This window comes from Vidua macroura, chromosome 5 (assembly GCF_024509145.1).
Source record: "Vidua macroura isolate BioBank_ID:100142 chromosome 5, ASM2450914v1, whole genome shotgun sequence".
Classification (NCBI taxonomy): Eukaryota; Metazoa; Chordata; class Aves; order Passeriformes; family Viduidae; genus Vidua; species Vidua macroura.
In genome coordinates this window covers 58,247,673-58,272,375 of record NC_071575.1, presented here as the reverse complement: position 1 = coordinate 58,272,375, position 24,703 = coordinate 58,247,673, and the positions used below count along the sequence as shown (strand labels likewise).

The 24,703-nt window shown below is 38.6% G+C and overlaps 1 protein-coding gene across 6 annotated transcripts in view; it reads left to right on the top strand.

Annotated features, from left to right (window-relative positions):
* GRAMD4 (GRAM domain containing 4) overlaps positions 1-24,346 on the top strand; it is a 71,802-nt gene extending 47,456 nt beyond the window's left edge. For all 6 annotated transcript variants that reach the window (XM_053977478.1, XM_053977481.1, XM_053977482.1 and 3 more), the window contains 15 exons: positions 5,087-5,148; positions 7,026-7,158; positions 7,645-7,670; positions 9,532-9,623; positions 11,192-11,283; positions 12,207-12,255; positions 13,090-13,161; positions 14,483-14,526; positions 14,626-14,735; positions 15,953-16,107; positions 19,889-20,036; positions 20,511-20,604; positions 21,687-21,771; positions 23,491-23,559; positions 24,102-24,346. In XM_053977478.1, the coding sequence (XP_053833453.1) occupies positions 5,087-5,148; positions 7,026-7,158; positions 7,645-7,670; positions 9,532-9,623; positions 11,192-11,283; positions 12,207-12,255; positions 13,090-13,161; positions 14,483-14,526; positions 14,626-14,735; positions 15,953-16,107; positions 19,889-20,036; positions 20,511-20,604; positions 21,687-21,771; positions 23,491-23,559; positions 24,102-24,203 (1,333 nt within the window). In that variant the 3' untranslated portion in view covers positions 24,204-24,346. The remainder of the gene's footprint in view (positions 1-5,086; positions 5,149-7,025; positions 7,159-7,644; positions 7,671-9,531; positions 9,624-11,191; positions 11,284-12,206; positions 12,256-13,089; positions 13,162-14,482; positions 14,527-14,625; positions 14,736-15,952; positions 16,108-19,888; positions 20,037-20,510; positions 20,605-21,686; positions 21,772-23,490; positions 23,560-24,101) is intronic.
* The last annotated feature ends 357 nt before the right edge of the window (positions 24,347-24,703 follow it).

The window sequence follows — 24,703 nt, the reverse complement described above, 5'->3', positions numbered from 1 at the left end:
ACCTGTGACTTGCTGCCTTGAAGAAGTTGCTTGAGATGCAAATTCCACGTGCTTGTCTTTAGTGCTAGCACAGGCCTTCGTCTTTGTCCCGAGGGTGGCTACGCCTGGACTCCAGGTCATGCACAGAGAAGGGGAAAGAGATCTCATGGCTGTGAGTCCTGGAGGAGGATGAGGAGCTGTCTTCTTCTGCGCGATGGTACTCATCATCCCGCTCTGTTTCAGAATAATAAGGCTGACTCAGAGTCTGATCTGGCCCACTGCAGCTTATTAGCACAGGTTTTACAGAGACAAGAGATGGAATGTCTTTGTTTATCAATATTTGTGCCGACATATGTACCTTGTTGGGTTGTGAACAACAGAAAATCTCTAGCAGGAGTGGCACTACTAAATTAAGGTAGGATGACATGGCTCCCTGAGTGCTATTTAGATGTCCTTAGGATTACATTAGTCCTGTCAGCTTGGGTATTGCACTTGGAGATTACATTCAGCCAATTATCCTCTCTACCAAAGTGTTTCTCTAACTGGTCTTACTACTATTTCAACCTCTCTGTGACAAGCACGATGCGTAAGGTGACAACAAAATAAGACTGAAATTTTTTTGGTTTCTACCCAGGAGGAGTGAAATTTGTTTGTCCATGATTTTTCCTTAACTTGGGCTTCATTTTGTAAAATTCTTCACTGCTTACTATATTTTGCACGTCATTGTGGACATTTAAAAATACTTTTATTAGGACTACAGGGGAAATGTTGGCTTACACAGTCATACATGTAATAGGCCATATTTATGCCTGATGGAAATTTAATTTTATTAAACAAAGTAACTGCAGCAAGTTCTATCTGGCTATGTCAAATTCACCCTGCTTCTAAGGTAATTGTTTGCAGTTTTAAAATAGATATTCATATGTCCCCTGGTAGGGGAAGGAGCAGCTTTTTGGTACTTACTTGAAGGCTGGGGTTTGTGTGTACTGTTCTTTTTGCTTGCAGAAGTAAACTGCTAATGAAAATCAAACTGTGCTGTGGTATAAGAAAGAAATTATTTTAAAAGTTGCAGTATTCAAAAGTATTTCTGAGGCAGATAATACATATAGCAATATAAAACTTGATGAAAAATGTTTGGCACGGAGAAAACAAGTTCAAAATCTAATTTTTTTTCTAGTTAAGAACATGGGTTTCCTTCATTGGGGTCACAGTTGTGCATTGGGAAGAGGGTAGAGTGGAAGAAGAGGATTTTTGGTGCTTTTGTTTGTCATGGTGTTTATTGTTTGTATATCTGATTATTCAGAAATACAGTGGCCTCAGCTGAAGTTTTCCACAGATACAGTTCAGAACATCCCAGCATTTGGTGTGGCAGCTGAAGCGAGCAGAACGATGCATAAATAATCTGGAATAATTTGTGTGAGCTATAACTGCCATATTTACAAATTGTGAGCTACAATCATGCAGAAAAAGAAAAAAAATAACAAAAAGTTTTGCAACAACACTTACCAGCAGCTTGTGACTTACGCAGCACACCTTGTTATTAGTATCATTGTGAACTATTTTTCCAAGGACCAAATAAAAAATGCTTCTGCGTAAGTCACTATTCCTTCATTGTAGATGAGTATAGCAGGGGCCTCTGAAATGTTTGGTGTGTTTTAATGGGAAGGAGATGGAAAATGTGAAAATTATTTACCTTGGTTTTTTAACAGTTCTTCCAGGTAAGAAGCCATTCCTACCTGAAAGATATGTTTTTAAACTAGGCTAAGAAAATACCTGCTTATTTTTCATGTATGAGGTTGGAATATGCTTTTGATGGAAGTACACACATATTCAGGTTTCTTTAGCAGTAGGAAAAATATTAACAGCCTTGAATGTCTTCTACAACAGTGGTTGAAAAACTGGTGGTGGGTTGCTTGTGGACTTGGAGTTAGCCTGTGGGAAAATTGCTTTGAATAGGTCTGAGAACATCATGACAGTGACTGCACCTGTTGTGTCCAATTGGTTGCAGACCAATTCAGGTCCGCATCCAGTTTTCTGGGGGGTCTGTTGGTTCACAGACATCTCAACTTGCAGCTGTATTCAGGGCCTAATGTGCAGAAAGAAAAATGTTTATTTTAGGGAAATGGCCTTCAGTGTCAAGGTTCCCTTAACTCTTGTGTTATACTTGCAACTAAATAACTAAATAACACTTGGGTGCTGTTCTGTGGGGCAGCACTGAATGGACACTGCATCAGAGTGTGCTAGTTGCTTTTGAGAGGTACATGTGTCTTGGTCATGAACAGCTCTAATGTTCATTATTATTGATGCTTCCCTGACCTCAGCGTATTAAAATAAAAGAGAGATAAACTAAAAAGACAGCTTGTGTTTGTCTTCTCCACTGTCTGAGATTGCTCTTATCTGTTTCAAACAGCCTGTGCTTTAAATGGCTGCAATCTCTAGTTGCATAAAGATGACCTAGCTTCATGTTGGGGATGTGTTGGTGCTACCAGTTACACCCTTTTTCTGGGTGGAACGTGTGTCCAGGAGGAATTAATGCAGCTTGTTTTCTTAGGTTCAGGCTGCGGTTAGGAAGCCCACATAGGAACACGTGTTGTCTGGGGACTGTTTATGTTTTTCAAAAGCCTTTTAAATTATCTCTGGCATAAAGAGTGGTCCAGAAACTTGGAAAGATAATTTCTTCTCTCTTTCAGTAGTCTTGATGAACTGGATGGTTCAACATGACCTGGTTTTGCAATTGAACTTCCCAGTAGGTGTGCAAGCCCAAACAATGAATTCTGAGCTTCCTGTCACAGATCTGTCTGAAGTGGCTAATTATAACCTGATTCACAGGTGCAGTAATGAGCTGTCATTAACCTGATGATTCGTAAAGGTCAGGTTCTTCATGGGGAAGAAGTAACAGGCAGATGGCAAGTAAGACATTGCCAGAAAAATGAAACAAAAGCACCGAGAAGGGCCAAAGCCAACTGTCATGTGCTCCTGATGGAGCCAGTCAGGCTGCTGTACAGAGCTACAGATAGAGTTCACAACATCCCAGCATTTGGTATGGCAGCTGAGGCTTATGTCTCTTGATGAGATTTTCTTGATTTTTTGCCTAAGAAAGGTGGGGAGTAATGAAGCTGTGCTGCTTTTGAAAATACATCCCAGCATGTCAAAGGAAGACCCAGCCTGAAGACTCTTGACAGCTGACAGTGGTGGGATTTCATCTTGGCTCTGTCCTGGGAGTTGTTCTGTGTGACACTATCTCAGTCAGTGCCTCCACACAGCTGGAATGGGTGGAGTGACTGGCTCCTGCCTGCTTGTTAATGACCACCTCCCTTCCACCTAAATATGGCTTCAGCTTCAATGCTCAACTGTACTATATGGTGTAACCATCTGATGTCTGGCTGGTAGAGGAAAACAAGATACCACTGTATAATAGTTGGTGCAATTTGATCATGTTTATTGCTGCCTGTCTTTTGAGAGCTGGAAATGGAGGAGATGCAAGGGTATGGGAGAAGAAGCAAGGGTAGGAGGAGTTTTTAGGTGAGGAACCTGTGGCTTACATACACACAGGGGTAAAATGGCATGGAAACCAAAGTTAAAATTTAGCTAAAGAAAATAAACTGATGACATTTCAGGTGACTTTTGAAAGGAAGAGTTGCTGCAAATACAGAAGCCATGGGGAAAAGTCCTGACAAATCATGAAAGCAAGTGTCTTTCAAAGCAAACCCATTGATTTCAGCTCATCAACACCAATAAATGTCGAGCTGTAATTCATAAATCAGTAAATTACTTCTAAATGTTCTTTTTAGAAATGAACAAGGATGTGGAAAACTCTTTAAGAATTGCGAATGCTTAGCAAGGAAGGGAGGTGACAAGTTCTGTAGTTTCTCCATCATGTTCATTGATGTATGGTAATGTTGAGCAGCTCACAGTAGTAGTGACCTTTTCCATGTGCAGACAGTACAGTGATATCTTTTCCTAATGTCCTTTCTAGAGGAACAGCAGGAGGCAGGACTGCATTGCTGCAATCTGCCCAGTGCAGTGGGATGCTTCTTCTTGTTCTTTGTTTGCTGACCATGTTTCACTTGATTCCCTTGTTGAGGAGCAAAAGATGAAAGGAACATTTGAAAATGCTTACATTGCCTGATAAATGAGTGATCATGAAATTGCACAACGGACGTTTTTTGTTTCAAGAAGTAATCTTTTCAATCATACAACTCCCTGTCAAGTAAAGCTTGCTGTGGCTGGTGTTACGTGGTCAAAGCTCCTGCTTCATTAGAAGAATCTTTCTGTATGATATCTGCATGGATAACTGAAGACTTTGGGACTGAAGCCTGAAGTATTCTCAACACAGATTGGCAGTTGGAGGCTGTGTACAAATGTAATTTGAAGCCTTGCACATGTACAGAATGCCAAAAGCATTTGTGTTTTAAAAAATCTGTTCACTTTTAATGGATGAGAATATTCTTGAGTCATTTTGAAAGGTGAGACTCATGATGCCAGCTACTTGATATACATTTTTAGAACATTTTTGTTGCAGTTTTTCAGGCTGTTTCGATTTCTCAAGTTGTTTTTCAACCTGGTTGTGATCTATATATTTTGAGAGTTTACAATATAACATTTTAAATCATTCTCAACACCTGTTCCTCTTGTGAAGTTGTTTGACCCTAGTAGCGATGGCAGGATTCAAGATTTGTGTGTTAAATTGTGGTTGTGTTCTACTGCTGTGGTTATCAAATTGTGATGTGGAATCCCTTTTAATTTATTGCTGTGGGAAAAGTCACGGCTCTAAAGAATTTTCCTGGCAGGCATTGCAATGAATATACCACACAAAGGCATAAATAATGCAAGAAATTTAATACTACATTGTTGAGTAGTTGTAAGATGAAATTGAGCTGTTGGTGACAGGAATGGCTAAACCCCACCTTGCAGTGGATGGTATTTCCCAGGATCCTAAGAGCAATGAATATTTTGAGTCTTTTGAAAAGGTGTAAGCTGGGCTTTCTTTTGTCGTTATTTTATAATCCCAGCTATGGAAACCATGGAGGTTCTGGTGTTTCCTTTACCTAAAAGGGAATAAATTATTCCTCTGTAACATTTCACATTGTTTCTGTTTTCTTTGTAGGGCAGAAGAGGTGCCTGCAGCTCAGCAACCTGCAAAGCCACAGGCACAAGCCAATGGAACAGGTGAGTTTCATCAGATCTCTAACAGCACTTCAGTTGGATTTTTTTTTTTTTTTTAGATCCTTAGTAGATCAAATATTGCTTCTGAAGAAGCAGATTATAAATGACAATTCAAATAAATTCTCTCTCTGTACATGATTCTGCATTTACTTTTTGTAATTGACTTAGCATACCTGAGCAAGGAATTTATTGTGTATTGTAGGGCCTTTAGGTATGTAATGAAACCTACTGGCTCACTTCATCATTCTGGCATGCCTTGCTGATCCTTGACTTACCAGAAAACAGGAGTAATACATAGAAAAAATGTTCTGTTTTGTTCTCTGTTGCTGAAGGTCTGTTGTGCCACTAGCCATATTACTACTTCCTTTGTCTAAAAGAAGAGACATTCTGGAGAAGGAATAAGATTAAGAGTTATTAATTTGTTGGACACCTACACATACATTTCTCAAGCTGATGCTAATTATGAATTCAATAATGTACTGATGTCTGAAAAAACTAAGGCAACAGTCAAATTCTCAATCTTTCGTACACTTTTACTTTCCTTCCTATAGTTTGTGATTGAGACTTAGGCTTTTAAATCTGTGGACTAAATCTGAATTTTCCCTCCTGTACTTCCATAATGTCAATGCTTTCTGTTATGTGAGCTACAACATGACATTTTTTTCTCTTGTCAAAATTTCCTTCTCATTATTTTCTGAAGTTTTAGCGTGTGGGAAGCTACTTCATATTTTTATTCTCTAATGGAAGTGTTGTCCCAGCTGTAAACAGTCACTAGATTCCTTGTTTTTCTAGATTTCATCGTAAATCATTAATAAATGGTTTGATTCTATTTTCGGAGCACCAGTGGTTTTTTCTCATGCATCATTTTGGCTGTTGTAATTGGCTGATGAATCTTCCATGCCTCTGTTTAATCATATATTAATTTAATGGAATTCTGTACTAAATTTGGTCATGGAGTAATTACGACCAGTATCCTCTTTGTGACATTGCTGTATTTAGCTATGTTTCCAAATAGTCTGTCTGTTCCTTCTAGACCACAATTTTGTGAGTTACAGGTGATTGTTTTGTTCTCACAAAACAATCTTTCAGCCTAATTTTATTTCCATGTACCCCTATATTATGTTATATTTTTCCACTGAAACTGACATACAGAAAGTGTGCATCACTTCATTGTTCTGCTGTGTAAAATCTCCCAGGTAGTATTATGACTGTATATTCCATATATAGATAGTGGTATATGCAGCATAATTTCTGAAGGCTGACTTTAGAAAAAAAGAAACTGCATGGGTTTTTTTGTACAGCTTTATAAAGACGCACACACACACAGTCTTTATGAACTATCAGTGGTTGGAAAGTGGAAACAAAAATGCCTCTAGCAGAATCTTGCTTCTGTTTCCACCTCCCTTTCCTGTTAAATCCCTGTGGCTGCAAGGTGGTTGTCCAGCTCTCTGCTCAGGAGTGTTTTGCTTTGCACTTGCTTTTCTCAAGGTGACCCTTCAGCACAACAGGGAGCACTGAGATTTACATCAGTCTTTCGGTTACAGAAGTCTCTTAACCAGAAAATGTTTTTACTGTGTTTGCTAAAAATTATTGTTTGTTAGGATGTTTTATTCTTCGTACTTTGGGTAATAAGATGCTTCCATGTACTGTCCTACGAGCAGTGCAGGAGTCACATTTAGTCTTATTTTACCAATTTAATGCACTTGGGTTCCTGTGCAATGGCAGAAGTAAACTTCAAGTTTCCACAAAGAGTGTTGGTGAAGGATGGGGAAGCTGTACAAAGTGTGCTTCCCAAAGAAGCACCGTGTGTGGGAACGGGCTGGCATTGGATAAAGATGTCTTCTAGCATTATCCTGATACTTAGTGCTTCTCTTTTATAGATAAGAGCAGTCACACAGTCTCCTCAAGACTCCAGAAGTGGTTTTGTGACAAATTTGGGGAGTATGTTGAGGACTTCAGGTTTCAGCCAGAAGAGAATACAGTGGAAACAGAAGAGCCACTTAGTGCTAGAAGGTAAATTCCTAATGTCATTGTGAGAAATTGTTGGTGCCTTTACACGTTGTTTTTTTTCCTCACTTTTTTTTTTTTTAACCAACCTTTTGTATGGTTTGAACAAGTGTTTCAATAACAAATAGTACCAAAAGTACAGAACTACCTCAAAAGTTTTGTGACTGCTTTGGACAAAACATGAGATTTGAAGTTTATCTGCTGTCTGAAATAAAATAAGATTTGTATTATTTACCAGGTTTTGTTATATGCCTCTCGGAAACAGTGAACAAAGTCTTAGTTAGGCTGGAGAGCTTTTAAACTTCAGTTTTCAGTCTGATGCAAGGTAGACTGTATTAATTACTAGAAACGTATTTTGTAGCAGGCAAGAAAGAAGCTTTACACACATATAGTTTATAACTGTGAAGAGTATTTCTAGGATCAAATGTACACAAGTGTGCACTTATAAATAGCTGTCTCTTTAACAAGTTGCTTTTATCTATTATTTTTCAGGTTGACTGAAAATATGAGAAGATTAAGTAAGTACTTAGCAATATTTTATTCATTGTGTTTGTTCTGATTTCATTTTGGAGAATACTTGTGACTTGTTGTTAGTGGTGTACATGCATTGCCTTCATAATACCTTTTAAAAAATAGTGTTAAACTTAAGTTTTGGGTGGTTCCTAACTTCCTCTAGGTTAGCCACAAAATCTAGATCCCTGTTGTCCAAGGAGCCTGACTCAGAGCTCTCCAGAATTTTGGTGTCACCAGTGATTTCCAGTCTTTCAAGTTTTAATCTTCTCTATGGGCTTGGTGTAGGCTGCTGCAGCAGAGCGGATGGAAGCAGCACTTGAGTCCGTGAGCTCTTCCAGTGCCTTGGGTGTGCCCTTCCACTTAGTTCATCTGCTGCTTCGGTTGTGCTGCTGACGCTTAAGGAAATCTAGTGCTAATTGCTTAATTACTTCACATGGGAAGTGTGTTTAGGATAGCTGAGTCTCAAGCCAAACAAACTGGGACAGTGAGACAGAAGCTTTCTTGAAGAAAGACTTGAAAAGTTGTGAGTTTTAGTGCAAAAGAGAGTGAGGGCTTCAGAGGCTCTCTGTGCAGGAGGTATCATCATTCTTCTCATCAGGAAAGGCAAAACTTGTGTGGTCCAACAGGGACCATGGTGGTCTTGCAGCAGCCCTCTCCTGTTTCCTTGGAAACAGCTGTTCCCTAGCTAGTTTGCCCAAGTAGTGAAAGAGTGTAGAGGAAGAGGATAAAGGATAAGAGGGTTTTAGGGAGCTGAGGAAGAGCTCTTCTTGCTCTTCCTGGCTGGGTGTGTCTGTGTGTGGGCCTCTCCCAGCACAGGTCAGTCTCCCATGCAGTGACAGCAGGACCAGAGGTCTGCAGAGGTGGTAGACAGACTTCTTCAGGGAGTCATGTGCTGGGTTGCTTGGCTTAGGAAGAGTAAGCAGAAAAGTGCTAGCAATGGGTAGAGTCCTGCAGAGATACAGCCAAGAGATCTAGCCTGGCTTTAATATAGGTGGTGAAGCAGCAGCAAGGGAGGGAAGGGCTCTGGATGTTATCTACCTAGACTGTACTAAAGCCTTTGATGCTGTTTCCCACAGCATTCTCCTGAAGAATGTGGCTGATCATGGCTTGGATAGGTGTATGCTTTGCTGGGTAGAAAACTGCCTGATGGCCTGGCCCAGAGAGCGGTGGGGGATGGAGCTTCATCCACCTGCTCACAAGTAGTGTTCCCCAGGGCTCAGTATTGGGGTCTGTCCTGTTTAATATCTTTATCAATGATCTGGACAACAGGATGGAGTGCTCCCTGTCAGTTTGCAGATGACACCAACTTGGATAGGAGTGTCGATCTGTTAGTGGGTAGGAAGGTTCTGCAGAGAAAATAATTTAGGGACATGGTTTAGTGTAGGATTTGACAATGCTGGGTTAATGGTCGAACACAATAATGATCATAAAGGTCTTTTCCCACCTAAATGATTCTGTGATTCTCAGTTGTTCTTTGGTGGCTTGTAATTCAGTCAGGTTAATGGACATTGTTTTACAGTGAGACAAACTGACCTGTACAGTGATCTCTGGGGTAATGTGAACATGGCTGAGAACAAGCTGCTTTTAGCATCCAGGGTACCCTTATAAAGGATGTTGATTTTTTTCCTTTGTCTGTACTTAAGAGTTGAGTCTTGGGTAACACCTTAGTTTTTGGAAGTGCATTCCTTAATTGTTCAGTTACATTGGCGGGTTTAATTTTTTTTTTTTTTCATTTGGATAAGCTTTTTTATCATTACATGTTGTGAATATTCCTCTAGTTTTCTAATTTGATTGTTTGTACTTTGCAAGTGTTTTAACCACTGCCAGCTAATTCTAATATTGTGTTTTTTCTTAACTTCCACTTAGAGAGAGGTGCCAAACCTGTTACAAATTTTGTGAAGAATCTTTCTGCCTTATTAGACTGGTATTCTATCTACACTTCTGCTATTGCCTTTATTGTAAGTTATCCTACTCCTCCAGGAGTAGTAAGAACTTGAAAAAACACATTATTTGCTGAAATTCTTTGAAACTGCCATATCTGAGTAGGAGTTGTGCTACAGTTCAAGTCAAATCAAAAAGTGTCATTTCATTTGATACAAAACACCAGTAGTGTTATATATAACAGTAGTAGTCACTTCTGTTATATATAAAACCAGTAAAATTTTCCTGGGTGTTTCCTGGGTGTCTTGTAGCATAGTTTTATAATTGTTAAAATAACTTAGAACTATCTGGATATTGTTCACTCCTTTCTTGTTTCTCATCTCCCAGTCCTGGTAATTTAGTGATTACTTCAGCCTCTGCAACGTTTCTTCTTGTCTAGGGCTGAAATGCTGGTAGTGGTTACATTTGATGAGAAGCTATTGTCCACATCAGGGCTCTTTGCCATTTGTTAGTATCATACTGATGAGAGGCAAAATGCCTTGATGTCAGTAGGATTCAATGTGCAAACATCAGGTCTGTGAGCTAAGTTCAAGCCTTTCTATGCTATCTTAATGAGGTTTGGATGCTGCAGAGAGTCATAAGTATCTAGTGGAGTTTTGATTAGTCTCCCTTCCTCCTATTGTTAATTAAATTATCTAAATTCTTTTGGTCATATTGTATATGAAATGAATTTCTGTCAAAGGAATTGGCAATAGCTGTGCAGTGAAAATGTCACTCACCTGATTGTTAAATGATACCTCCCTGTAAGTTACAGACCTTCTGCTGTTTTGCATGGCATAGCTGAAGGAATACTGAGAAGGAGACTTCCCTCCCAGTGCCCTCTGTCTATCCCTTTTCCATATCTGCTGATTTTTCTCTTGCCTCACCTGGTAAGCCCATTTTTCAGATAAAAACTGAAAGAAGAAACTTGAGCTGTTTTTTTTTTTGAAAGCTATGGGACCTGGGAGCCAGAGCAATGTTTCACTTTGGGGTTATCAGTGACAGCCCTACTGTCTGTCACAGAGAGACTACAGTCTCTGTTTTCAGAAGCTGGGAAGAGAATATCTTTTGAAGCTTTTTGTGTTTGTACTTTTTACATAAAATAAAACCTGTTTTCCTGCAATCTTTTTAGTCTTGGTAAACATTTGGGATTTAATTGACCTGAAATAAAAGAGTGAGAGTTTATCCTGTTGCCCAGTATGGGGCAAATTGCTGTAACTCCACTTTTATACCATGGCTTCTGTGCCATTGCTGGCCATATCATGGTCATGCAGCAGATTCACAGACTTGAGGGTTTACCTCTTTTTATTTCCTCCTACCTCTTCAAGTAATTGTAGTGTTGAAAATACTCAGTACTCTCTCTGAGGCAACTGAGAACTAGTTAAGTGTCATCTCTGGTGACTTGGTTCATTCTTAGTTTTGATTTTGCATTCCTTAATGTGGGGCAGTTTTCAGTTACAGAGTGGCTAAAATGTATTAGGTTTTTTTTAATATGAATTGCATGGCTCTGAGCCCAACAGCACAGTGGGAAGTGGTATTTCATGTAACTCACTGTACCCCAGTTTGTAATCCACATCTCTCTTTGTTTTTTCTTCTTAATCTGCAGATTTACATCAATGCTGTATGGCATGGCTGGGCCATTCCTATGTTCTTATTTTTAGCAATTTTGAGGTTATCCCTAAATTACCTCATAGCCAGGTATTTGCATAAATACTAGCTTACTTAAGTTATGCTTTGTTTGAAAGATGTTATGTTATTCTTGTACTGAGTTGTAAACTGCTACCTTTTCTAATATTGTGAGTTACATTTAAGACAGTGAAATTCAAACTCAAATTTCTTAAGTATCATTGCTCAGTTTCTGTACTCTAATATTATTGGGAATTATCTTTGTATCCTGTGGCTTGGGTTATCATATCATAAACAATGTTGCATGCTCTCAGACAAATCCCTCAGCACACTAAAATTCTAATATTTCTAATTCTGCAATATTTAGAGTACTTGAAGAACATCACCTTCAGTATTGAAGCTTGCTGTTTTTCCCAGCAGAGAATGTTCATCTAGGCCTAAAATGGCAGTTTTGCCTTTTTCCATAGCTCTTGAAATACTTTATTCAAAGTATCTTCCATTTGTAAAGTCAATCTCTTCTACAAATTAAGTCTGGGTTTTTTTTTTGATGCACCTTAAAATGGTGTAAAGGACCTTAATGTGCATATTGTAAAATACTTTTCTGACTTCTTAATTGATACTTTCTGTTTGACATTGTATTCCCTGGAAATTGCTGGTAGCAAATAGGCTTCTGAATAAGTTGATGTAATTTTCTTCACATGAAAAAATAAGAGAAAAATATTCCTGATCCTTTACTCCATGCACACCATTAACTTCTGTTATAAAACCCACAAGCAGTGATTCTGTTTAGTATCTACTTAACTAATATTTTTAAAGCTGTCTGTTGGCCACTTGTGGTTCTCTTATGTTGTGGGTTCTTTGTTAATTTGGGGATTCTGTTATTTGCTTTTAAGCCATAAGTGCTTCTTGCAGAAAACTGCTTTTTAACCTTTTACAAATAATCCGTGTTGATGGATGGAGTTCTTGCTCTCTTTAACTATTTCCATCATTCCTAGGGGTTGGAGAATACAGTGGAGCATTGTGCCTGAAGTTTCTGAACAGATGGTAGGTCTTTATCAGCTTCACCTGTATGCCTGCAAAAAAAAATTGCACCTTTAAACCTTCCTCTGTGTTTGTGTAGGTAGCTGGAAAGGAAGGAAGAGCAAGCTGCAAGTGAAGACACTACATTTTTTTTCTTTCTCTTGTAATTTAAAAGTCTTTACTAACAGCACTCTTAGGTTCAGATGCTTCACCCTAAAATATTCCAAACTTAAAACACATCTCTGAAATGAATTTTAATGAATTTTAAGCTTGGGACAAATTAGGTCCTGTGGGATCTTCAAGAAGTCTTGCATTCTGTTTTCTTTAAGAACATCAAGTCCATCTGTTAATTCAGCATTGCCAGCCCCATCACTGGGTCTGGGTACATGTCCCTGAGTGACAGATCTAAGTGTCATTTAAATACTTCCAAGGATAATGACTCCACTTCCCCTGGGCAGCCTGTTTCAAGGCTTGACAACCCTTTTAATGAACAAATTTTTCTGAATAGCCAAGCTACATCTCCCCTGGCAAAGTTTGAGGCCATTTCCTCTTGATCTGTCACTTGATACCTGGGAGAGAAGACTGACCCCCACCTCATTATAACTTCCTTTCAGATAGTTGTAGAGAATGATAAAGTCTCCCCTGAGCCCCCCAAAACATTAAAAACTAAAAATAACCAGCAGTGAAAGACATAAAAAGTAGATCTGAAACAAGGGAGGAAAATGGTAAATGTAGAGACGATTAAAAGTGAGATGAGTATTGCTAAGAATGTTGGGGGGGTCACCTTGTTCTGACAAGTTTTGTAAAATACATTTTATCTGAGCTGTAAATCAATGGATTGTCTCTTCCTTGCCTAAGGAGCACCCAAAAGAGGACCTGACTGTGTCTGAAAAGTTCCAGCTTGTTCTAGACGTGGCTCAGAAGGCGCAGGTACTGTGCTGCTCTCTGGCTGCCTCCTTAGAAACAAGGGGGTTCATGGTCCAAGTGCTTAAAGGAGGTTGTTACGCAGCATGTCAAAACAAATGCTTGAAGAAGAAATACTTCTCTTGCAAAGGGAATTTACCCATGAGCAGTGGAGATCTCAGTAAGATTCCTGGAGCTTCTGAAATGGCATGATGCTTCAGACAGTGGGTTGTGGTTCTCTGACTGCAGCTCTGAGCAAACTCCGGAGGGGAACAGAAGCAACTTCTCAGAGTTTTCTACCTTATATATCATACAAGCTTCTGATAATTTAGATTGGGTGGTGAATCTTCAAAATGTACTGGAGTGTGGATCCATATCCCAAATTTGCTAGTCATGGAACTGATGTAGGAGACTCTGTTCCTTTAAGATTTAGCTGAAGGCTGTGGTCTCTTTAGCTGTAGTTTGCATTGTGTCTCTAAAACAGCATGTTTTAAAAAACTCCAGCCCCTCCAAGTCTTGAAATTTGCTGGTGTTGGAGAGGCTGAAGGAAGGTTTTCTCCCAGCTCCCTGAGTTGGATGACGTAGCAGCTGAGTGACTGCACCATCCAGTTGAACTGCAGCCCTGTGCCGTGCTTGATGGTGTGCTGATGAGAGAAGGGGTTTAACCTTCCCTACTAACTGTGACTGCTCAGCTCCTTCCTTCTGCTGGGGGCGGTGCATATGTTTATATGAACACTTTTGGAAATTTATTGGGAATGTGAAATTTTCAGGTGCTCTGACAGTAAGGATTGGTTAGAGAATATGGCCTAAGTCCTGAGCAGGGGTCAATTGCCTCCCCATTTGTTGGAATTAGTTGAAATCTGCTGTCTCCAATGGTTTATTATAAAACATGATAATGGTCTGTTTCCAAGAAGCTAATAGTCCTTTTGATGAACTCAGATACCACTTCCTGAAATTTGAGCACTCAAAATATCTGAAGAAACCTTCAGTTTTGTTACCTACCAACAAAAGCTCTTTACTCTTAGATTGACAGCTTAATTTAAAATATTTTCAGTAATGTAAATGCTTTCCAGTCATGACAGTGGGATCAAATAGCTTCTTCACTTGTAATAATCAATGTCAAGTTACAGAACAAGGTTAAATGAGATGGAAGTCATCATATGTTGCTATTCTGTTCTGGATTTACTCAGTTGTGAAGTATAAAAATGGCTAAAAATTAGTTTAAAAAAAAAAATCACTTCTGGGAATTGTTTACCAACAAAGTCAGAAAGCTATTTGTTTTCATTATGTGGACAAAATCCCCAAAACAATGCAGGACTTGGTTTTAATTCTCTTGCTTCTTATGCAGAACCTTTTTGGCAAGATGGCAGACATACTGGAAAAATTTAAAAAGTAAGTTATCTGATGTGAGATTTTCCTCCCTTTTGAAACAAGACTTGACCAATATCTGTAACACTGGTATTAAAATTTTGCTTCTTTTTTTCTTTTCAGCTTGTTCATGTGGGTCCAGCCAGAAATTACACAGAAGCTCTACATTGCTCTATGGGCAGCTTTTATTGCATCCTGCTTTTTGCCCTACAGGATTCTTGGGCTTGCATTGGGTAAACACAATAAATAATTCACCTGTTACAGTCTAGACTTAATGGTTAAAACTTACATGATCTTTAGAGGGAGAATTTTAGAGTTTAAGGGAGAAAACCTGCATTAATAAATCATGCAGTGTTTTAAAGTATTTTCATTGTGCTTGGCATCATTTGTCCTGACCATTTTGAAAACCATCTCAGTGTATAATAGGAAAAGATTGAATAATGCTTTTGCTTCTTGAAGAGAAGAAGTCTATAATAAGCTGTTAGCAGAATTTCTCTGACTGTCAGTTCCAAGGCTTCTGGAAAATCCTGTATATTGAGGGTCTTTTTGCTCATACATCCTTGTAGATAAAATATGTGGCATGACACAGGAGGCATGAAAATGAAATTGTAGGAAAAAAGTAAAAGAGTTAGTGGGATTCCTAGTAAAACTTGGAGGATGGGCTGGACAAAATAAGCAGACTACTGTGGGTCTGTTACAGATACTCAGTCTCAGCTGGGAATTGAGAAAAGGGTTCTCACTACATCATGAGACTCTTTGCTAAGGTATGAAGCCCTGTACTGTGAACCAAGAACTCTCATTTTTTCATTAAAGTAATGATGTAATCAAATGAGTATTACTTTTAGTGGCACTGAACTTCAAATTTTGTTAACTTGAACATAAATGTATGTTTGCTTGACACAGCAATTGAATTTATATGCGTGAGGAATAATTGTTTGACTCTTAGGAGATCTGAATTGCACTCGGTAAAGTTTTGAGAGAAAATTTTAAGCCCGTATTGAATAGCAGAATGCAAGGAACTAACTTGTATAAGATAAGAGTTGGGACTGGAAGATAGAGTTTTATGTAGTACGTGAGAGCCCTCTGTTGCCATTAAAATTCTTGCAGGAGCTGCATAGTTGAATGCTCTGGTGTGTTTTTTCTTTTGATAGTATATAATGTTTTCAGAATGCTTCTGGTAATAAGGAGCATATGTTTGAATTGTTCAAATGTTCTTCTGCATAATAGTGGCTATGTAAATGTTTAAAAGAACTGGGGACGGGAAGGAAAGAAAAATAATTTTCTGGTGTTGGAAGAAGAATAACAAAATAGTAAACATAGGAGAATGGTTTTAACACTGTGACTAAATATACAGGATTCGGTTTCATTTGTGAACTTTTGAAAATATGATCAAAACAGTGATGTTCTTAATGCCTCTTCAACATTCAAACTGAAGTGACCTTTTTTTCAGGACTCTATGCTGGAATCAAGTTCTTCCTTATTGATTTTATCTTCAAACGATGCCCCAGACTAAGAGCTAAGTATGATACTCCTTATATCATCTGGATAAGTCTCCTGACAGATCCTCAGCTCAAAGAAAGATCTAATGCTACAGTGTCGAGACGGGTAAGGGTAATGAATCCTTTTGTCCCTATGTTCCCAGCCTTAGAAAACCAGATCCCTTTGTCCCTTTTCCTTTTCTCCAGTGACTAGAGCACATTAAAGAGAAGGTTAATTAAATCCTTACAATCAATGTTAGTTGATTGTAATATCCCTTTTTTTATTATTTTCAAGATTTACAGTTCTTCTATGGATTCTGTTTCTTGTATGAAAGGATTCAGTTATCAAAAATGTATATGCATGTATAGATGTACTGTGAATCATGAAGCTAAACACACAAATATAACACCATCCATATTCATACTAATTTCTTTAATCTACATTTTGTGTAATTCTGTTGTCAAATACAGTCTTTTTGTATCCACTTTCTCTATTCTTAGACATTCTTTTTCAGTGGAAATTTACATACTTAAATTGAAGTGCAGTTAAAAAATAGAAAAAGGCTTGAGTATAATATGCAGCTTTCTAATGGGATAATCACTAACAAAGGTAGTGAGGTACTTCACATATTTAGACATGATGTCTCATGTTTATTTGTATTAGGTAACCTTTTGGCATAGTGGTGATAAATCACTTCATGTTCGTACTCCAGCAGTACATTTTCTTTAAAATGTCATAGTTAAATCACTAAATATTGTGTTTTGTGCATATTTGGTAAATTCTTTTGGGGCCTGACATGGTAACTGAGTCAGGGCTTTACATATCCCTGGATTTGTCAATGTTTATTAGTTTAAAAATTAAAATAGTTGTAGTAAACCTTGAGTCTAATGCCATTTTAGCATTTGCTTAGTGCCTCTTAGCACAATATCTAAATGCATTCATGGAGTTTCTGAGTACTGTCTGAAATGCACAGTACTGAGCAGTAATTCAGCTTGGGTATACAACTGGAGAGTAAAAGGGATAAGCACATGACCCCTTAGTTGTTAAGAGGAAATCTGGGGCTTGGGAGGTGGTGGAGCAGAGGGTGGTAAAATAACTGCAGCACAATTGACTATTTCAGAAGGAAGTGGACAAGGACAGTCTGTTACAGAAAGTGAGTCTTCTGTTCCTGTTTTCCAATGGATGAGTTGAGTTAATAAGCAGTTGGATTAAGCCATCCATGGCCTGTATTTCTCTTACTTGCAGAAGATGATCTTAAAAGCTTCTGTGCTTCTCACACTTACAGGTTATCTTTCACATACTTGGTAGTTGTGACATCATATTGATAAGTTTCTCTAATCTGCCTTAGAGGTGGAAAGATCCTGAATTGTCTGAAAAGATTTTGAATTGATTGATTCTGATTAAATTTACTGACTCAATTGATTGAGTCAATTGAACTTGAATCCATAAACTTAGAGAGTAGTTACTCCTCTTGGCTTTTCTTCATGGCTTTAATTTTACAAGTAGAGACAGGGTTTTTGTACTGCCAGGTCTGGCTCAGTGGCCTTGGCTTGTCTTCCTGGACAGGATGTGCAGGACTGCATTACCTGCTTCCAAATGCCTTTGAAAACATGAACTTGATCTCAGTAATTTTAGAGAAACTTCCTTACCCCTTGAGAGATTTCTGCAAACCTCACAGTATGAAAAATAGATTTTTGTACTAAAAAGTAAAAGCCAAAGAGGGTTTTTAATTTTTTTTCATAGCTAAGGCAGAGCCCAAAAGCATGTAGTGCCAGCATGTGTGCATTTGCTTCGGCTTCTTATTATTAAACAGCGTACAAGACAGAGTAAACTTAGACACAATGCAATATTAATTGCCTGTACCACCACTCTGACCTTGTGTCCTTAGAGAACAGTCCTGACAGCAGTACCTAATGGGTAAAGGTTGTATGTCAAAAGCTGATGACAGATCAAGTGAAAAGGAATACCTCTAGGTTGCTGGTGACGTTTTTAGACAGTCAGGACTCCAGCATTACAAATCCAGTCACTTCCAGTTAGATTTAAGGCTTATCAAAATGCTTTTCTCTTACAATTGACCATTAGTTGTCTCAAGCCTGAGTGGTAAAGAGGAAACATTTGCATGCAGGACTAGAAGTAAGGACAGAACTACTCACATTTTCAGCCACCAGATGGGTAATGGTACTGAAGTTTAAACTCCATTTTTAAAATCTCTTTATATAACAGGTAGGTAGGAAGCAGTGTAGCAGAGAGAAGAAATAGTCCTTATTCCAGCACAAAGAGCATTAGACCTCTTGCTTTGATCATTTTTGTATTTTGGGCCATGGTGCTTCACCTGGTTGTGTGCATGTGCAGCCAGATAGCTTGTCTAAGAAGGCCTTCAGAAAATTTTTCTCATATTCAGTTGCACACAGATTGTTGAAGAAGCTGTTATTTTCCTTGGTTCCAGGGACTCAGCACTGCAGAAGTGATATCAGTTGCCATCAACCATTTGCTTTCCATGTTAATTTACTTTATTTTTTTCCCCCTGAGGCACCATTGTCTTACAGGTACCCTAAAAAGGCAGGTGGCAGATGCCCTCTGCTGTGCCTGTTTTGTCAGTCTGGTTTCTAGTTAGCAATTGCATTTCACATGTTTTCATTTCCTTTGGATTTCTTTTCTTAGTGTGTAAATCCTGGGAGGTGTTGAGTGCTGCCAATTTAGTGCAAAGTAACAAAAAAAGCAGCTGAAGGCTGCTTGGCTTTCAGCAGCATTGGGCCTTTACAGAAGAAGAGCTTAGTCCTGGGCTTCCATGTTGTCAGTTTGCCAGCTGTTTAACTGCATGTGCATAGTAGGGCTAAGAGCAGAGCTGCTAGTGCCAGCTTTTGGAATCGTGTGTTGCCCCACCAAGATGAAAATGAAAATATAGGCAAGCTTTCCAAAAGAAACTGTCTGCTGTCCTTCCAGAAGCAAGGCTTGTTGCCAGAGCAGTCTCCAGTGGTTAAGGAGCTCTGTTTAAAACTAGATTTTACTCAAGTACTTTGGTTTTAGGAGCTCCATACTAGGATACATACAAAGATGCCAACAACCATTCAGATTTTGTTTTATGTGTCAACACTCTCAAAATGCAGTGCAACTTCAAAGCACAGAAAAGATCAGTGCTTCTAATGCAACCTGAATAAATTGAACTGGTGTGCTCTAACCACTCATAACTCGTTTTTAATTGCATTCATTGTGTGTAGTCTCTTGGTTTGTGAGCAAAATCTTGCAGTGCCACTCAGTTCATGTTTTATTCTGTGTATACTGTTAAATAGATTTCACTTTTTTTCTTTTGTCACTGTCACATTTGTGTTGTTTGTTTCTTTTCCTGCTAGCTGTCAGGGCATGAAAAGGTATGGATCATAGTGTGGAAAACTTCCTTTCATTTTCAGCATTTGTATTCATAATGAGCTTATGCTGTTCTGTGTGGCTTTTTTTTCTCTTTTTTCTTTCTAAACTTCTTTGTTTATCTCTTGGAAACAAGCCAAGTACTGATAATATATTGTCTGTTAGTAGTCCCACTAGTTACAATCATTGGAGCTGTTTGCAGTGACTTAGCTGTATCTAATGAGACATAGCCTTTACTGTAGAAAAAAGGTATTTTAAGTTAGGTACATTTAACACCATGTGCTTCACCCCACTAAAGTGCATCTATCAAAGGCTAGCACTTTAAAAGGTTATGTTCAGGTACCATAATAGAGGCTTGTGCTTTAGCAGCAGCATAGTGCAGTAGTCTGAAGTTAATTTATGGAAGTAGTTAATGAAAATTGTTGCATTATAGATTTTGTTTTGTTTGTTTTTTTTTTAGAAAGACTAGTTAGCTAAATTATTTTTGAGAGTGTAGCTTAAATGTTGCTGCTCAGATTTTGGAATCGTGTTTCTTTTTCTGCAGCTTCAAACAGCAGCCTCCAGGAGTTACGTGGGCTCAAGTGCTCCAACTGGAATTAGCAAAGATGAAGACACAAGTCGTTTTCATACCACCAAGAGAGGAAATTTCCATGAAGTTTTTAACCTGTCAGAGAATGAACGTCCTTTGCCAGGTATGATGCCACAGGAAGGATACATTAGTAGAATATTTTGTAAAAAGCCAAGGATAGTTTGAAGTTGAATTCTTTTTCTGTGCATTGTATTGGTGTAAGCTTTTGATTAAAGGTCTTGCTTTAAATTAGGATGAATGGAGAAGGTCTCTTTCATTCCATACCCTTGCAGCTCTTTGAAAGAGTGCACAGCCTGCTGTTCCTTTTATGGTTATGCAAATCTGGAAGTCAAGTTAATGGGAATAATTGTGTGGGTGGTTTTTATTTTGGTTTTTTTTTTTTCAAAATTAGTGTTAAAACAGATGTTATGGTGTCTAGAACACCTGATTTAGGCTTTTCTTTCTAAGCACTTTTAGGTATCTAAAGTTTAATATTCAAGTTTAATATTCAGTGTTTTCTATTGTATAAGGAGACTGTTGGGGATAGTGCCAGTCTCTCTTTTTCTTAGAGCAGGATTTCTTGTTTTGACTTTTTCAGTGTGTGAAAATGGCTGGCGCTGTTGCTTGATTAACAGGGATCGGAAGATGCCTACAGACTACATCAGGAATGGAGTTCTTTATGTCACAGAAAAGTGAGTCATTGCACTCCACGCCTTTCTTAGGAGGGAAATTTGAGACATTAAAGCATTTGAATCTAAAAAGGGTCCTTTAATAATGTTTTGAAACAAAAATGCCATTTCAAAGTGCTTTGCAAACTCAAGGAAGCATCAAAGGAGAGGGGGAGCTGAACCTGGTGTGTGGCTATGCTTAACAGATGAGATTTTGCCTTGGAAAGGCTTGCATTGGAATGCAAAGTAGCTCTGTACAGACAGCTGTTAGAAGCCGCAGTTCTTGATGTGGATAACATACTAACTGTATAGATACTAGAAAATCTAAGTGATAGATACCTAAAACCTAAGTGAACGTTGAAAATTGTGATCAACAACTGTTTGACAAATATTCTTAGTTTGGGTTTTTTTTTTAAGCAAGCTGAACATATAGCTTCCTTGAAATAACAGCAACAAAAAAGAAAATTGAAAATTAAGCATTGGGTTCAAATTTTTATGGGTGAGTGGTTGTTTTTTTAAATTTCCTTACTTACCTCCCAGCCTCCCAGGACTGAATAGCTATGGTCATTACTGTTTGGGTCTTGCACTGAAGTTCCTTTGGAGTGTAATGAAAGGAAGTAAAGCTCATCTGTATGCAGTGTCAGCTAGTGATAGAGGCTGCTCTCCAATGTTTAGAAATCTGAGCTTTTGTCTGCAGCACAATAACATGAAACTAATACAGTGTTTCTCATTAATCTTCTTTTAAGATGGTGAAAGACGTATAAGCCTTTTGACATTTGGTATTTCAGCTGTTTAAGGATATATGTCCCTTGTGTGTCTTTAAAATGCTTGTCAGGTTTAACCATTCAGTGCAGTAATAAAAACACAATAATTCTTATGTGTGTATGCATACTGTATGTTCTGGGCTTTCAGACACACCAGCCAGCTGTTAGAATTCATTAAAGTTTGCGCTAAATTAGAAGCCATAACTGAACTGAATGACTTTTTTTATTTTGAAAGTTATTTTAACTTGTGAGATTTCAAAGTTCAGAAGGGACAAGAGGATATTTGAGAAATTTATTTTAAAACACTCTATCAAAATTAACACTTTCTTTTCTTGTTTTCAGTTACTTGTGCTTTGAAAGCTCAAAATCCGGCTCATCAAAAAGAAATAAAGTTATAAAGCTGTCGGACATAACAGATATCCAGAAGGTATGTCTGGTTGGTGTTGTAAATAGGGGAGAAAACTGGTTTTCTGTTCAGCTACTCATGTTTTTCATTTGTGCTTTTGTTATTTTGGAAAAGCATGCCACTGATAATTTGTATAAGTGAAATGTAATTCTTTGATTATGAATGTTTCACAGAACTGCTTTTTCAGACTCAGCACAAGCGAACTTGCTATGAGCATGAAGACAAACTAGTTTGCTAAACCCTTACACTCATGCATTTTTTTTTTAAATTTAAGTTATATTGTTTACTAACTCCAGTGTTGACCAGAGCTGTGTAGGCCTTAAGATCTATTGGTAGCAGGAATTGTGTATTACTAACTTCAGTTTGGGTGTGAATATTGATAGATGCACCATCTTAAAAGTAGGTGCCTCAGAGGGAGGCAGGATTGTTGTCAGTGGAAAAAGGTAGATCATTAGAATAGCCAGACTGGGATGGGCTGGAGTTTAGTCTAGTTGGACCCATCAGTAACAGAGGCAAGAAGTGGAAGGTTGGAAGCATAGCAAGGGCAATGTTGTCCTTCCTCTGGTTGAGGTTTATCAGCCTGTGGTTACTAATGGCTTTACTAGTGCCTCGCACCACTCTCTATGGCCTTTAACATCACTTTTTGTTACCCTTTCTGAACTTGTCCCTATCTTGAACACAGACACCCTTAGTTTCTGCTTGCATCCTTACCACAGATTAAATCATGTTGAGAAAGAAACATCTCAGCCTGGTGTCTACTACTGCAGAAGTACCTCCAGATTTTCAAATTAATTCCTTCTATTTCTATGACATGTCTATAAAGCAGACAGCTTATGCTCAAATTGAGCATTCCTACTGGAATTAATAATTCATATTAATGGATTTCAAGCATCATACTTCAACTTTGTTGTTCAGTATGCCTTTACTGCCATAAAGTTTCTTTTGCATCTGTGTAGCGTTTTTAATGAAGATGAGATGGGGATCATGCAGTCAAGCATAAAAATGTACTGTGCCTGGTTTTATTTGGAGGTGGGAAACGCAGGTCTGACTTGAATGTCACTTTCTCCCTGTGAATACTCCCAAGTTCAGCCAACTGTATTCCTTCTTGTCTGTATTCTTTCTACAAAAACAAGCAAGCAATCCACGTGTGGCACTGGATACTATGGTTTAGTTGACATGGTGGTGTTTGGTTAAAGGTGGGAGCTCTTTTCTGACCTTAATGATGAATCTGTGATACCCTGTTTTCTATCTAATTTTGGAAAAGAAGCTTTTTCTGGTCTGCTTGCTGTTCCACTGAAGGAGTGGATGGATGTCAGCTGTAGGGGAAGCTGTGGGAGATGCACACAGGCCCTCTCACATGGGCTGTGCCCTGCCCACCCCATCCGGCTGCGTGCGGTTCCCCACACCACGGCTGGCTCAGCCCCGTGTGCTGGAGCAGGACTGATGCTCGTGGAGGGGCTGGGGCTGCTTCCAGCAGGGTGGGCATTGCTGCAGCTCATGGGAGGAAGTGGGGAGAAGGGTCCTGGCTGTCTGGGTGAGGCTGTACCCAGCGAGTCCAGGAGAATGAGACTCCAGAGAATGGCAGCTAGCTTCATCCTGGTTTTAGTGGAGCTCTCTTAGTTGTGGCTGGGAGGACATGCCAGTGATGGATTGTGTAACCTCTGCAGCAACTTTTGCAATTATTGAGTACAGAAGGTATCTTATGTCTTTGTGTGTGGCTTTTTTTTTGCTTTTTTTTAGTATAAAGTGCTCTCTGTTCTCCCGGGATCAGGGATGGGTATTGCTGTATCAACACCATCTACACAGAAAGTAAGTAGCTGGCTGTATCTGTATTGCTGTGTTGGATTTCTTACCTTTTCCTCCTCTGGTTAACATCAGCATAAAGGCTTTTTTTGTCCCCTTATGCCAGTGGCTGGCTTTTTTTCTTTTTTAAAAAAATTAACTTGTCTATTATTCAGTATGTTTGTCTTCAGAATTTTAATGAATTAAATATTCAGCTTGGTCTACTGTGTCTGGAGTGTTTGACACTTTAGAAAGCTTTTCCCCAGCATCCTACATCAGGAGCATGCAGTCTGCTACGCAGTCTGAAACAAAAAGCTGTTGGCTTGAGAGTGTCCATGGGGGAGGAGGCTTTCAGGTGGGAGGGACTGACAGATGAAGATTTTAAAGAAGTGAAAAATATTGGAAAATACGCCACATGGTCAAGGATTTAATAGAGAGAAGGATTATTTTGTCTTTATCAATGCATTTCTAGTACAATTAATCTGTTCCTAGTGACTTGACAGAAATATACCTAGAGGAAATTATTTTTCTTTGTGGACTGACATGATGTGTTTTTTTCTGTCATTTAGCCTTTGGTGTTTGGTGCCATGGTACACAGAGATGAAGCTTTTGAGACAATTTTCAGCCAATACATGAAAATAACATCTGCATCATCCAGCAGTGAAAGCTAGTGTCTTATCTTGGAGGAGCTGAAGGAAACTTTCTTCTTGTATGACTTGGTAGTGAAAAAAATGAACATCCTCATCTATTTTGCAATAATTTTTCTTGTCTGGTGGTTTATATTCTATCTGTTACATAAACCAAGTGTATTTTATATATGCCTTCATGTTTGTTTTTAAGGTTTTTGTAAAAAAAGACAAAAAAACCAAATGAAAACAGTGAAAGTGCTATCATCACTATTAGCCTTGCACATTAAGCACTTTTAATGTTTATTTATTGACATTAAAAGCTGGGAAGATGCTCAGAGACCTGACTATATAACAGATTGATCCCTTTGTCTCCACTGATGTCACTAGGAATTCATTTGTCCCTTTATCTTAGTTGTTTTTCCCTGAGATGTGAGAATGATGACTGCAGCAGCCTGAAGTCTCCTTCTTCAGCTTGGAGTTTTTAATTGGGTCCTTTATTAAAACTGATGGCAACACTGAGGAATTATTAGCTTCTTAGTATT